This window comes from Triticum urartu, chromosome 4, assembly GCF_003073215.2.
Source record: "Triticum urartu cultivar G1812 chromosome 4, Tu2.1, whole genome shotgun sequence".
NCBI lineage: Eukaryota > Viridiplantae > Streptophyta > Magnoliopsida > Poales > Poaceae > Triticum > Triticum urartu.
In genome coordinates, this window is record NC_053025.1 from 456862345 (window position 1) to 456876318 (window position 13974).

Below are 13974 nucleotides of genomic sequence, written 5' to 3' on the forward strand. Positions count from 1 at the left end.
GAGAGCTCACGTCCCCTCTAGGCTGGCATGAATGCGGGCAGCTAGCTTTAGACAAGAAAGCGCGCGGGCGCGGGAGGGGGTTTGGGTTGGTCAAGTTAATCATACGCAGGCGTGGCAGCGGATCGGACGCTAGCAAAACCCTCCTCCAGTTTGTCTCCGGTTTGTGGGAAAGAGTGCGTCAGGACATGTCAGCGGAATGATGCAGGCTCGCATTGGATTGCAAAACATGTTTGGACCGCGCGGTCCGGACAGTTGCAAGTGGTTTGAGGGTCAGCGTTGGAGTTGCCCGACAAAACATATATTTCATGATAGATTTAATAAAACTAATTTGACACTGCACATACTAACATATTTTTTTTCTAAAAATGTAGTCAAACTGAAAAAAGTTTGAATTAGTAAAGAAGTAGAATCATCATATTTTGTGGGGAGGGAGGAAAAAGCTGATGCACATATACCTACGAGGCGCCACAGCAACACGTTTCATTAGAGTTAGAGACTAAAGGTACTCCCTCCGTCCCGAATTAAGTGATACATTCATTTCAACGACATTTATGATGTACTTATTTTAACAATAGTTAATTCCTCTTGTTAGTACTCCCTCCGTTCAGAATTAAGTGATACATGATACATTCATTTCAACGACATTTGTGATATACTTATTTTAACCATAGTTAATTCCAGACGGATGTTGTACTCGTATTATATAAAAGATTGTAGGTTTTATGTTTCGCTCTTTAGTTCCGACTCGCCAGCCTCATTCACCCCGTCTAATTGACGAACGGTTGGTATACTCCTTTATGTTAAATATATAGTCATGGAAAAACAGTTGAGAGCTAACCATACATGCGCATACACTCAGTTAATTCAAGATGGATTTTGTCCTCGTACTATACGAAAGATGGTAGGTTCTATGTTTCACTCTTTAGTTCTGACTCGCCAGCCTCATTCACCCCGTCTAATTGATAAAAGGTTGGTATATTCCTTTATGTTAACCATATAGTCATGAAAAATCATATATACATTTGAAAATATTAAATACTCCTATATACATTTGCAAAAAGAAAAATATGAAAGAAACGTTATCATGCCTGTCCTTTATAGTGCATAATATAATACTAATGTTTTTGCACAAAATTCTACATACTAGAAGATTTATAGTATGTTGCAAGACCATGACAATTTGGTGGTCTTTAATTTTTGAACCGACGGGTGCACTAACTAAATAATGGGTGCCTTTTCCTCTCCAGAGCATATCTGTATAGTATAATGACTTAAGACGGGACTCCAGCCAGCACTTGTTCCAACTTTGCTAGACAAAAAATGGCAAAATGTGTTGCCAAGCATGCCAAATAATAACGCATTGAGAATATAGTATGTGCAGGCTCCATCGCAACAATGTCACCGTATACATTCCTTTTCCAAAATACAGCTGATAGCATCGTCAACAGTATCAACAACCTGTAAGAAATAGACAAGTGCAGTTAGAACAGAAAGCCAATACACAAACATGATATCACAGCAATGGATACTTTGTCGTTATGGTTCTGCTCCCAAAAGAGGTGACGTTTATCACCCAAAGTTTTTGAGTGGATGCTGTTTTCTGTAGTTTATCAAACGTGTCTACTATGTTTTATTTACCCATACTGCAAATTCTTCTTTTATGCCATCTCCCATCATACTTGGTGTACTTCCGATGCTTAATGGCTTAGAGCATTAGTTTGTGGTTATGGTTCTGCTGCCATCATACGCTCCCAAAAGTCCAAAACATTGAGTACTGGATGTGTCACATGTATGACGGGAGATGGCATCACGGTGCTTGTAAATTAAACATTGTACATATTGTTAATAAACTACAGAAGACAACATCCCCACAAACATTTACGTTACACCTCCTTTGGGATCAGAAGTTCAGAACCATAACCAGCTACTTGTATAGATCACAACAATAGCAAACAAACCTTTTATGAGTTACTTTTTCACATTTGGGCGGGTAAATTATCTAGTTTTACAAAACAACTACCTTTACACTCATTGAAGCATGGTAAGATAACTATCTTACTTTGGAATCAGACTAGCATAAAATAGATATGAAGTTAAATAGCGGATTGAATTATATGATGAGCCATAGTAATCTTGACAACTAGAATTTCTTTGGCTTGCTCTACTCTAAAACTTTAAAGCTAACCATATGGCCCTTAAGCAGTGACAATAATAGTTGTGCAGTAACAAAATATCACTTTATCCATCCCAAAATTCAAGGTGCATTATTATGCTTGCAGTCAACGCTATAAAACTTTGACCACTAATTTACACAAAGGTAAATAATTGATGATGTAAAATCATGTCATTCCGTGTATCTTTGTGAAATCATTTCATGTTATATACTGATCTGCGTACTATTTTTAGTAGCATGTTAAGATTTAAATAGTAGTCGGATGCACTGGAGACTGTTTAAGTCCAACACGGCTTATATTTTGGAACAAACGATGTAAAAGGCAAAAGCATCAAGCTGTAGGTTGTACAGGTAAAGCCACGGCATCACACTGATGTTGCGAACAAAAGCCAATTTATCATGTCCAGCAACTGATGCCCCTCCCCCCCAAAAAAAGGCTAATCAACTAATGCGACATGTAATAGTAGTCTTAGCTATGCATGCAAATGAATGGTACATGGAGGTAATAAAGTAAACGCAGTAGGTTGCAGGCAGGGTCATGCAGCAGGATACTAATTACTTGGTTGGATTAATCAAGGGAGTAATAGACAGGATTTGATCGTTGTTGTTCGCTGTCACAAAGTAGATTTGACTGATCAAGACAGTACTAAACAATTTCTAAGTTGGTATTTCATGCTTTTACTACTTGTTTATATCATCAAACCAAGAACCAATACGTGGCACAGAATGGTGGACTAAGCAATGAAATTGACTGAATCTATCTAACCTAAAATAATGGGTGAAAACCTGTTTTCAGCATTTAAAAGAAACGGGCAAAAGCCGGCCGACGACCCGCTAATCTTGATTTCAAACATAGTATATGATTGTGTGGTGGCATCACTGTATGAACAGAACTCCAAAGTGAGTTGCTAGTTGTGTGAGCTGATGTACTATAGAATGAAGTCAAATGAACTTGTGTTACTTGGGTGACCTGATGTACTATAGGGTGAAGTCAAATAAAATGTAGAAGACATTGAGGTCAAGAAACATGACAACTGCCTTATGGTTATTCAGATTTCAGACTGAAACTACTATCAGTTATACATAAATTTAGTTGACAACATTTGTTACAGATGACGAAACATTCATAAGGTCCAACTAGAGAATCAGCAGTAAATACATACCAAATCAGCAGGAAACTTTGGATCATTATCATTTCCCCTAAAAACACCAGTCCTAGTAAGGACGGACGACCAAGGGGGGCCAGCCTGCAAAGTGTAAATTCATCAATGTTCACATCTCTTGCCAAACGCAAACAACAAGGTAAACGCTGTCTTCGGATATTTTGTAGGATTGCATGCTAACTGTTCAACCCTGAGTTCATAACTGCACAACTTCCTATCGTTGTCAACTGCTGGAAACAGTGATTTTCTTTATTGGAAGAATCAGCGGAACCATAGCATAGGCTAACCTTCAAAACTCCATTGATATCAACTTTAGGATTATCACCGATCATGTAGATAGTAGAGAACTGATGGTCTTGTACTTCATTCCTCGGCTGTGAATTTGGATACATATCCATAACAATTTTTTCTAGTATATTAGCTGCATTCTTGAACACAAATGGATTAGGCTTCCCATAAGATGTATACTTCAGTGGAACATCATTAACTCTGAAAATTTAAGTTAACAGGAGACAGATAAGTATTTAACATATATGTGCTTATAAGTACAGTTAATTAATTATGTAATATAATAGCTTACTGATTGAAGATGCTTTCGAGTGCTATCCGGAAGGCACCCATCCCAAGCCGCTCAGAAGGAAATGCAGCCTGCCATAGGAGGTCCCAAACAAGTTATTATCAATATGCGCCATGATGGCTTTCCCTAAAACATACTTTATTCATTTGACCGTTGCTCAATATAGTCATGCACGTAACATAGGACCATCAAACCACAACACCAAATTTTGTAGGACTATGAAATCATTGTAAAAATGTAAAATACCTCAAACACCCGAGTTTATTCACTCCATTTGCACATGACTCTGGGTACCAACAGGCCCCCCCAGGGAAACTAACGTTTTGTCTCCTTTCCTTTTCCACATATAGGCATGACACAAGTGTCCTAAACCTATCTACATCTACCTCCTTATGCATGGAACATGGTCTATTGGCAAGATACCCCTCATATATACATCTCTCCCCCAAATATAAATTCAACTTGATGTATATATAGAGTTAGGGAAGTAGGAGCGCCTACCAAAAAAAAACAGATCTGGTATTATTTTATTTTCAATCTACTAATAACCCACACAAACACTCCACCTATGCAAATGACCTTAAATCTATTTCCTCTACCACTAATGTCAAGGCTAAACAAGTAGGGCCTTTAATTGAGATACTGAACTGAAATCCTTGAACCTGTAAGAAAGCACGATTAAGTCCCTAAATCTGAAAATAAGTTTACAGATCTACTAATCTGCAGTAAAATATGAGCCCATTTGATGGAGAAAGAATTTCTGGGATGCCCCAGTTTCTATCATGACACCAAACTATAGATTAAGATTTGATACTTCCTCTGTTCAGAAATATGACTTTTTAAAAGCGTGCTATACAATACGAACCCCTCATACCTGATATTCAAGATCATCAGCCGAAAAATATAAAGGAGGTTGATCTCCTTTTCCATTTCCAGGAAGTCCACCAGTTGACAAGATGTCACAAAGTACCTTTAAGATATAATTAACAAACAATTTAACTTATGCATGCCAACCAACTGAAAAACATAAACATGGCACTTTGCATACATGTCTATAGAAGAGGATGTTTACAACTCACGCAGTTACAAGGAAGATTGAAAAAAAATTGCTCAAGATTTTACAATAATGGAACATACAGTAGACTACCTGTAGATCTCTACCCCAATCAACAGGGTCACTGACAACAAACACTCCTTTAACTCTCTCCTGGTAAACATCATATGGTGGATGCATTTTCTCAGACATAAAGTCTTTACAGTCTGGTTGTCCCACTTTCCATTTCTTGAAAGGAGCTAGGGGGTCAATTTCCTTAAAATGTGATGAATAGTCATCTATGGACAGAACCTTTCTGCACATAACAGACAATTCATGAGAAATACACACAACATAATTCACCTACGGTCGTAATAGCCTAAAAGCAACATTAAGGATTACCTAAACCCATACTCGGCCATCACTGATGCAGGCTCTCCTTTTCCAACAGCAACGATAAGATCATCTTCAAAACTGTAGTAACAGGAAAATGTTGTATATTCCGTTCAGGATTAAAAAATCATGGGTGAAAATCACAAACATTATCTATAGAACAGAACTTATAAAGACTACTTATGTACTTCAATGTCATTACCGCTTCACCAGATCTCTGTAAGGAGAATGGCCATGCACAACCTGCATCATCATCACAAAAATTTGCAGAAATTAACATAGAAATAGATGCAATATTCTTTTTCATTAAACTTTGTTGTGTTAGTTGTTAGTTAAAAGTCTGCTGTTGTGTATGACTGTTCATAAGCAATGACTAATGAGCCATGATGATAGTGTAAATACCTGTGCTGGAGAGATGTTAACTCCCAAAAGGTCACTTAATTCTAGGGCTCGTTTATGCTCTGGAACACCACCTCCTGCCAACAAATTGAAAAATCTTAATAACATCAATAAAGAGATTCAGTAATATAACTGAGAACTGGTAAGCATCACGGTGCCTCACTGTAAAAAGTACAAACCATTAAACATAGGATGGGTATGAAAAACTAACTGTTCAACATTGTAAAAACCATTCTTCTTATAGAAAACATTTTTCCTCTTAATTATCCAGATTGTTCAGCATTATTCTTGTCTAAGCAAAATACACAGGTCAACCTCGGCATTTCAATCTTTATAAGGCTGAATCCATGTGAGTTAAGATGATAATACAGATGGTGCCATGTTAGGGATGTTTTTTTAAAACCACATTATGCTAGTGAAATTTCATGAAATTAACACTACGAATGGTGTAACTTCCATAAATAATTGCGTATGTGACCCCACAGGATTGCGACACACCGCCGCCACTGGCTACAATATAGTGGCATATATTGAAAAACATCACGCATGCAACTGGTTTTGTTGTAGTACAGGAAGATATCAAGCTCATTATAAGAGTTAAGCCAACATCCGGCTCGTTTTGGTCTAAACAACGGAAGCAATCCATCACTCTGTATAGAAATTAATTTGCGGCCATTGGAGATAAATATGATGTGCTATAGGACATAGTAAACTACTCACCATTGGTTAAGAACAGAAAAGGAATCTTCAGGGTACCTGAAAAAGAGGCAACAAATGATGATACACAAGCTACTAAATAACACATGGTTATATTGCCAGCATGTATATTAAAAAACAACATACTGATGCAGCCTAAGAGTTCACCAATCTATTACTACCTCCCTGCAGTTTTGACCATTTACTTCCAGTATGAATATGTTAGTAAGAAAATTAGAAAATCATGTTGCTATGAAGTATATTTCTTGAAGATCTACTGGAGTTATTTCCACCTGAGCAACCTAAATATGTTTTATGTATTAAGTTATACTCCCTCCGTCCCAAAATAAGTGTCTCAACTTTGTACTAACTTTACTACATGTTCTCTAAAAGTCGTCTGTTTACAAACACAGGTGCACAGCTCAAGAATCGATGATCTGTAATCAAATTGACATGGTCCGCATGAACACCACGCCAAACACAAATCTAATGCCTATGACCTGTTTGATGAAATAACGCAAAGGCACGTGGCACACGTCGCCAATCCGCCGGCACAAGTACGGGCGAAACACTCCCTTCTAGAGTCTTACAAGCTAATTCAACCAAATGCAGTAGAGTCCGAGAAGCACGGGATTACCATCGTCGGAGTAGAGGCGTCGGATGGCCTGCGGCGAGCCCCCGATAGGGCTACGGCCGCGCAGGATGACCCCGTCGATGTCGAAGGCGATGCCGAAGGAAGGCCTCGCCGGCGCCGCGGCGCAGTGGGACAGTCGGCGGCCGCGCGTGCCCTGGAGCTCCGCCCGCGTCCGCGCCGCCGCGCGAGCGAGAGCGAGAGCGGAGCGGAAGCCCCTCATGCCGTCAGAGAACGCGACGTGACGTGGCGTGGCGAATTGTGAACTCCTTTTCTCGCAACAAAATAAGAGTTCCGGACTCTTTATTTCCGCAGTCGCTGACGTGCGGGCCACCACTCGTTGTGTGTGCCGCAGCACAAGACGTGGCGGGCCGGCGTCCCGCAGCAGCGCCGCGCCCTCTTCTTCCAGCTCCGGTTCCAAGGCTAGCTCTCGGGCCAGTGACAGCCGCACAACCGCCCGTTGGTCACCACCCAAACTCCACTCGCCACCGGCGCCCACCAACATGCCCGCGCACGCGCTGCTCACCGTGCCGCACGCGACCGCCGGCCCGCGACTGGCCGCACCGCTTTTCACCCCGGCCGCGACCGGGCCGAGCCTCTGCCGCGCGAACTGCCGGCCCGTCTCCCTCACCAACCAGCAGCAACGGCTGCGCCACCTTCACCCTGCCGCTGCGGCCACCAAGCCCGGAGCCATAGGTATCCGGCGTCCTCCGTCGCTCACACTGGTCGCTTCGGTGATGCTGCTCAGCTCGATCTGTCAAAGCCACACGCACGCGCGCTTAACATGATCGGCGCGATTCGCAGGGAGCGCCGCGGAGGCTGCTGCGGCGCCGGCGGAGGGGCTCGTGAGGTCGCTGCAGGGGGTGGAGGTGTTCGACCTGAACGGGAAGGCGCTGCCCGTCGCTGATCTGTGGAAGGATAGGAAGGCCGTGGTTGCGTTCGCCCGCCATTTCGGGTGGATTTCACTGTCATGTCAGGATAATTTGGCGAGCTACGGTGATTATTTTGTGTAGCTGAGATGGTTGGTGCTGGTTGTTTGCAGGTGTGTGCTATGCCGAAAGAGGGCCGACCTTCTGGCGGCTAAGCAGGTTAATTCGATGTCTCATTGATTCCTTACTCTGTTAATTAGCAGTAGCACTAATGATAGAGGAGCATACGAAATGCCGTCAATTGCTCAAAGCTATACATTCTGCTGCTTGCCATTTGCCAAGGTCCGTTGAACAAAAAGGAAACTCTCTGTTTCAGAGGCCATGGGCAACATACTAACACCTGCTGAATGTCTGTTGGCTGCCCAGATGTTTCGGTAATTCGGCATAGCATGGCCTTCCTAAGTTAGTTAATGCTTGCAAAAGTCAACGTGATGCGTTCAGTTTCATTAGTTTATGTAGCTCCTGAATTCGGTGTATACCTTTTGTAAACCGTCCTTTTTTGTATTCTAATCTTAATATTTGGGCTTAACACCCATATCCAGGAGGCAATGGAGGCTGCAGGAGTTTCTCCTGTTTTAATCGGACCAGGTACTGTTGAACAGGTATGTGCTCTAGTATGAGAACACTTCATTTTTTTTTGGTGTACTCGGTGATTATGAAATACAAAAGGCTAACGTGGAGGGTAAGGATAATATGTACTGGTGTTTGATGTGGTATTGTGGTAAGACACCTATTCCTGAAGTAACCACAAATCCACGATTGCGTTATTATCATGGTTTGATGGGCATATGCGATAGTGTTTAATACTACATGTACTTTTATTCATGAACAAATTAGCATGTACTTACACTAGTGTAGTGTCAAAAACGTTCTTATATTATGCACTACTAGAAAAAACCCTATTAGTGGCGCACCTATTTTCGTTATTAGTAATGGCGCACTATAGGTGCGCCACTATTAACACGCCACTAGTAACAGATAGTAATGCGCACCTCTGTGCGCCACTACTAACTCTTAGATGCTCCACTAGTATTCCCTCTAGGTGCGCCACTAATAGCCTTATAGGTGCGCCACTAGTAATAAAGGAAGGTGCGCCACTAATAAGGGCTGAAATGCGCCACTAGTAATGTATTTGGAAAACAAAAAAATCCAAATTTACAGAAAACAACCTATAAGGAAAAATAATTTAAAAACAAAAAATGAAATAGAATCATAATTTTTATTATAGTAAGAATATTACAATGTCTTTACAAGTATCCAATAAAAGAAAAATTACAAGGAAATAAAAGAAAATTCTAAAACTAATCTTCTAGTAATCTTTTCTTCTTTTTCTTTACTTTATCCCTGCAAATCTAGTAATCTTTTCTTCTTTTTCTTTACTTTATCCCTGCAAAGAATGATAGAAATATGTGAGAATGAACATTGCAGAGAAGTGAAATTGAGCAATTATTTGCATCCGACATCGAAGATCTAAGATACCTTGAATCATAGACATGGGTCATTTCATGAAGCCAAGAGTCTATGCCATTCAGGATGCATACTTCCCTGTCACAAGAACTTAATTATTCAGTAAACACAGTCCTAAACTTGGAAAACCAGCAAGTTGAATATGCATGCATCTTACCTCCCTCGGTTGCTTCCAGTTAGTCACTTGCGATCAAGATGTCCCTTCCTCCTTCCATAGTTTGTTGACAACCTTCAATCCCTGATTAGATTAGTATAAAGGAAGCAGGTCAACAGAGGGGGTCTGAGTAGGAACCACAAGACGAAGTGCTATAGTTTATCAACATGGTCTGCTCTCAAAATCAATTTGGAATTCTCCAAGTATATTACTAAAATAAAGCTTCAGACTGCCACAAGTAAATTTCCAGGTACTACAAATTACAGTGAGTGATTCAGATAAAAAAAGAATGACTGGAAGATGGCATTAGTTGATGAATTTGCTCTGTGCCAGCCAACTTTGAAAACATAGAAGTGTACCTATACATACATAGGAAACAGGTCATGCATCCGCCAAGAAAAGGAAACGTATCAAAATCAATACAGATCGTCTTTAAAAAAAACTGAAATCAATACAGATGGCAGCTAGTACAGATTGTCGCGAGAATGCCAGAGGCAAACTGAAACACACGCGAGAACTCTTGTTGCGAGAACGCCGTCGAGGGTGGGCGTCTTGAGGAAGAACTCGGAATGGCGCTGGTGATGCCCTGTGAGTCGTTCGACCACTCAAACGTGACCCGGAAAAACTGACTCCCCTGCCATCGTTGATTTCATCTCCCTTTTGGAAATATAAAAACTGTATAAATTACAAATATTGGCTCCGGCAAGAAAAGAAAAGGAACCAAATCTGCACTGCTTGTTCTTTTATTTTGGATTGAAATCAACAGTACAGATTGCAGGGACAAGGCCAAGAGGAAAACTGAAACGCACGCGGTGTAGGGAAGGAGATGGCGTGGTGAGTTCAGAGATGCAGGGCGGGGGTGAGAGGAAGGGAGAGGAGGCGACTGCTTACGAGGGTTGGGTGTGGTGGCGCTGACGAGATGGAAGGAGACGCCATCGTCCTTGGCCGTCGAGGATCTTGTGGACGCCGTCGAGGACGGATGAGTTGAAGTCGCCGAGGTCGAGCATGCCGCTCTTGACCAGCACCGCCGTGCCGCGGAACTTGCCCTCCTTCCACGCCTGCTTGTTCTTCCCCGTCAGCCCGTGCAGCAGCAGCATCTCCGACATGGCTGCGGGCGCGAGGAGGGACGGAGGGACGGAGAGCTGTGGAGGCGGAGGGCGGCTAGGTGGGGTGGAAGGAGTAGGACGCGGTGGCGGTGGTTGCCACGGCCTGTGGATCTGAGGCCTCGCTCCCTCCTAGGAAGAGACGGAGAGGGGAGAGGGTGGGGGCACCGGCGACGGGATGCAGGGCGGGGCGGGAGGTCGACGGTGAGGCTAGAGGAGACAAGAACGCCGGTGGGGATGGGGATAGGAGGTCCACGGCGAAGGCGGCGGGTTTGGAGGGGATCGATTCGAGGGGAGAGGAGGAGGAAGCGTTGTGTTGTGTTGCTTTGGTTGGATTGGATTCTCTTTTCACCAGACAAAAATCCTCGAATCAGGGCCGGTCGGTGCAGCACATAGCAATGGCGCACCAGGGGGTGGTGCGCCATTGCTACACAAAAATGCCCACCTCCCCTGGCTTACCAATGGCGCATCTTTGCTAGGTGCGCCATTGGTAAACCTGGGGAAGGGGGTGGACCCGGGGAAAAAATAGCAATGGCGCATTGGACTAAAGGTGCGCCATTACTAAAAAAATAACAATGACGCACCTGCTTCTGGTGCGCCACTGCTATATAGCAGTGGCGCACCACCACCATGGTGCGCCACTAATAGGGATATTGGCTATAGCCATTTTTCTAGTAGTGATGGGACAGAGGGAGTAGTTGTCTCTAAGGGTCTGTCTGCTTCATTTGCCTTGATTGTGGTATATATTGACCCGTGATCTTGTAGTTTCTTTGAAGTTTGATTTATTACTGTATAAGGAAAAACTAAGGCCCTTGAAATTTAGTATAACTTGCGAAGAAAAGTTGCATACTCACATAGTATTACGGTGGTTGATTAAATTAGTTATTTGATAGATGGACTCCATTTTAATTGTAGATAATCTATCATGTCAACAATTGATGAAATAATACTGTTTTGTATTGATCCAGGCAAAGGCGTTTTCTGATCAAACAAAATTCAAAGGAGGTAATATTATTAAATCATCTCTTTCTAGCCCGTATGACTTTACACCTAGAACAATGTTAACATGCAAGTATATACATTGACATAAATAAATATTAAATAATTATCTAAATAAATTATCCTCTAGTATATAGACTAAAGTGGTAGCATGGGGCCAGAGTTTAGTTGTGATAAGTGGGCCCTAGTGCCCCTTCTAAATATAAGTCTCGCTACTAAGTATCATTACTTTCTTGTTATAAACCAACCAAAAGGAAGTTAGCAATAGTTTGTTTGAATTATGTAGCATAATTTATTGGCCGTCTCTACATTTTGGTTCAGGCTCCGCCACTGGTAGCAATGATTCAGTGTTGTGATGCATCAGTATATCTTGAAAGCATGTTCCACTTAGGTTCTGAAAGTATGTGGAACCTTTTTTGTGCAAAAGTATTTTAGCCTTCAAATTAATAAGTGTCGCATGAAACCAGTTCTCTTAATTATGAACCTTTTCCCATGAAACGCTTTGCACAGAGTGCTCCCGAAGCTCAAATTTTACAAATTCCCAGTAACTATGCAACAAGGGCAGCTGAAGTATAGTCTTTTGGGGAAAGGAAATGAGTTGTTGATGAAACATTTTGGTTTATTAATAGTTCTTAAAAAATGAAAATGAAAATTATTTGTATCCCTTGTTGAAGGTATTTGACTCTATAAATCATACCAATGTTGATTCGGATTGGACAATTTGTGGGAATCATTCCACTATACAAATCTGACAATAATACTTCGCAGAAGTATATGCCGATCCAGATTACTCATCATATAAGGCTCTGGAATTTGCCAATGGCTTATTCTCAACATTCACTCCATCGGTAAGTCCTACTGGATAACTTTCCTATTGTGTAGTTTCTGTTCATCGACAGATACGTAAACGTCCATCATGTCGCAGGCGGGTCTGAAGATTATACAACTGTACAGGGAAGGATACAGGCAGGACTGGGAACTATCATTTGAAAAGAACACCAGGACAAAAGGCGGATGGTATGTTTTGGCCTTGCTTTGGCCGTTGGAGCTCTGGTATAATTCTCTTCGGAGCATTGGTTAGTCGTGGATCAGTTTGAGGAACATTTGTCTATCTTTCTTAGGTATCAAGGGGGGCTCCTTGTTGCAGGCCCAGGCATCGACAACATCTCCTACATCCACAAGGTCAATAAGCAAGCCCTTCGTGACACCATTTTCCATTTGATCATTCGCTGGATGGTGAATTACTGGTTGTAACTTTGTGTTGTGTAATCCTTCAACAGGACAAAGAAGCTGGAGATGACCCTGAAATGGAGGATGTTTTGACAGCTTGTTGTTCCTAGATCTTTAGCGTTGCTTTGATCTCAGATTAGAAACAAAAATAGTACTCCTTTAGTATCCCCACTGTGGCATGTTCTCGTGTATAGTCGTACTAGTCGAGTGCATAGATGACCAGTCCAGCATCACTTGTCCAGCGCCGGCAAAAACAAGATATGTTCATATGAACTAGGGAGCATAGCGAGCGCGATGCTTTGGTTGTACTCCCTCCGCCTGAAAATACTTGTCATTAAAATGGATGAAAAAAGATGTATCTAAAATTAAAATACGTCTAGATACATCTCCTTTTATCCATTTTGATGACAAGTATTTCTGGATGGAGGGAGTATTTGTATAAACCCTCGTAAACCTACTGCATTAGCTTATAAAAATATGATGCTTATTGCACTTGTTGTGATTTCACCTTTCCTTTTTGTAGGTAACGTTGCTTTCACCTGCATCAGTACTTTCAAGCGTCAAACGTAAGAGCATCTCCAGCAAAACACCTCACCCCTATATCCCTATACCCTATGCTTTCGCTCCAGCAAAACCTCCAAATCGCATCCCCAACATGCACTCTCATATAAGTATTTTATATTTAAGATCACGTAACTAAGCAAGATCTTTTGTTACACAAGTACTTCATTCGTTCATAAATGCAAGATATTTTGATTTTGTTTCGACGAAAAAAAAATGTGCCGTTAGCAAAATAGCGTTGGCCTTGAAATATGCTACCGGTGTGATATATCACGCTATAGCGTGCTATTAATGAAACATTGTACACTAGTCTATCAACTGGATCTAGTTCCAAGATATCAATGCGAAACCGCAACGGTGAAAATAGTTCATAATTTGGATGCCTGCCAAAACATATTTCAATTTGAAATTTGGATCGCATAAAAAAATGTACCGTGAAAATAAAACTCTATACTAGTGACAGGTG

General features: G+C 41.7%; 3 protein-coding genes across 3 annotated transcripts; 1 reads left to right on the forward strand and 2 right to left on the reverse strand.

Moving 5' to 3' along the window:
- Window positions 1-1068: 1068 nt before the first annotated feature.
- Window positions 1069-7473, reverse strand: LOC125552039 (uncharacterized protein YKR070W-like). The gene is made up of 11 exons (XM_048715490.1): window positions 7072-7473; window positions 6459-6494; window positions 5742-5815; window positions 5542-5582; window positions 5349-5420; window positions 5061-5262; window positions 4788-4883; window positions 3917-3984; window positions 3624-3825; window positions 3337-3420; window positions 1069-1458 (listed from the first exon to the last, which is right to left on the reverse strand). The coding sequence occupies exons 1-11, from the start codon at window positions 7286-7288 to the stop codon at window positions 1399-1401; spliced, it is 1152 nt and encodes a 383-aa protein (XP_048571447.1). The 5' UTR covers window positions 7289-7473; the 3' UTR covers window positions 1069-1398.
- LOC125552040 (thioredoxin-like protein AAED1, chloroplastic) lies at window positions 7429-13439 on the forward strand. The gene is made up of 9 exons (XM_048715491.1): window positions 7429-7761; window positions 7870-8020; window positions 8108-8153; window positions 8537-8596; window positions 11687-11723; window positions 12486-12565; window positions 12643-12734; window positions 12839-12899; window positions 12998-13439. The coding sequence occupies exons 1-9, from the start codon at window positions 7569-7571 to the stop codon at window positions 13055-13057; spliced, it is 780 nt and encodes a 259-aa protein (XP_048571448.1). The 5' UTR covers window positions 7429-7568; the 3' UTR covers window positions 13058-13439.
- On the reverse strand, window positions 10056-11084 carry LOC125552041 (probable linoleate 9S-lipoxygenase 4). Its single transcript, XM_048715492.1, has 2 exons — window positions 10507-11084; window positions 10056-10272 (listed from the first exon to the last, which is right to left on the reverse strand). Exons 1-2 carry the CDS (start codon window positions 10719-10721, stop codon window positions 10221-10223), a joined length of 267 nt encoding a protein of 88 aa, XP_048571449.1. The 5' UTR covers window positions 10722-11084; the 3' UTR covers window positions 10056-10220.
- Window positions 13440-13974: the final 535 nt, after the last annotated feature.

Excerpts from the sequence above, each read along its gene's own strand:
- LOC125552039 (XM_048715490.1), bottom strand. The coding sequence starts at position 7,288 with ATGAGGGGCTTCCGCTCCGCTCTCGCTCTCGCTCGCGCGGCGGCGCGG. Across the intron at positions 5,583-5,741 it reads TTAACATCTCTCCAGCACAG|GTTGTGCATGGCCATTCTCC; the intron begins GTATTTACACTA and ends ATGATGATGCAG. Across the intron at positions 5,263-5,348 it reads ATGGCCGAGTATGGGTTTAG|AAAGGTTCTGTCCATAGATG; the intron begins GTAATCCTTAAT and ends TGTTATGTGCAG.
- LOC125552041 (XM_048715492.1), bottom strand. The coding sequence starts at position 10,721 with ATGTCGGAGATGCTGCTGCTGCACGGGCTGACGGGGAAGAACAAGCAG. Across the intron at positions 10,273-10,506 it reads CGCCACCACACCCAACCCTC|GGAGATGAAATCAACGATGG; the intron begins GTAAGCAGTCGC and ends TATTTCCAAAAG.
- LOC125552040 (XM_048715491.1), top strand. The coding sequence starts at position 7,569 with ATGCCCGCGCACGCGCTGCTCACCGTGCCGCACGCGACCGCCGGCCCG. Across the intron at positions 12,566-12,642 it reads TCTCAACATTCACTCCATCG|GCGGGTCTGAAGATTATACA; the intron begins GTAAGTCCTACT and ends ATCATGTCGCAG. Across the intron at positions 12,735-12,838 it reads ACCAGGACAAAAGGCGGATG|GTATCAAGGGGGGCTCCTTG; the intron begins GTATGTTTTGGC and ends TATCTTTCTTAG.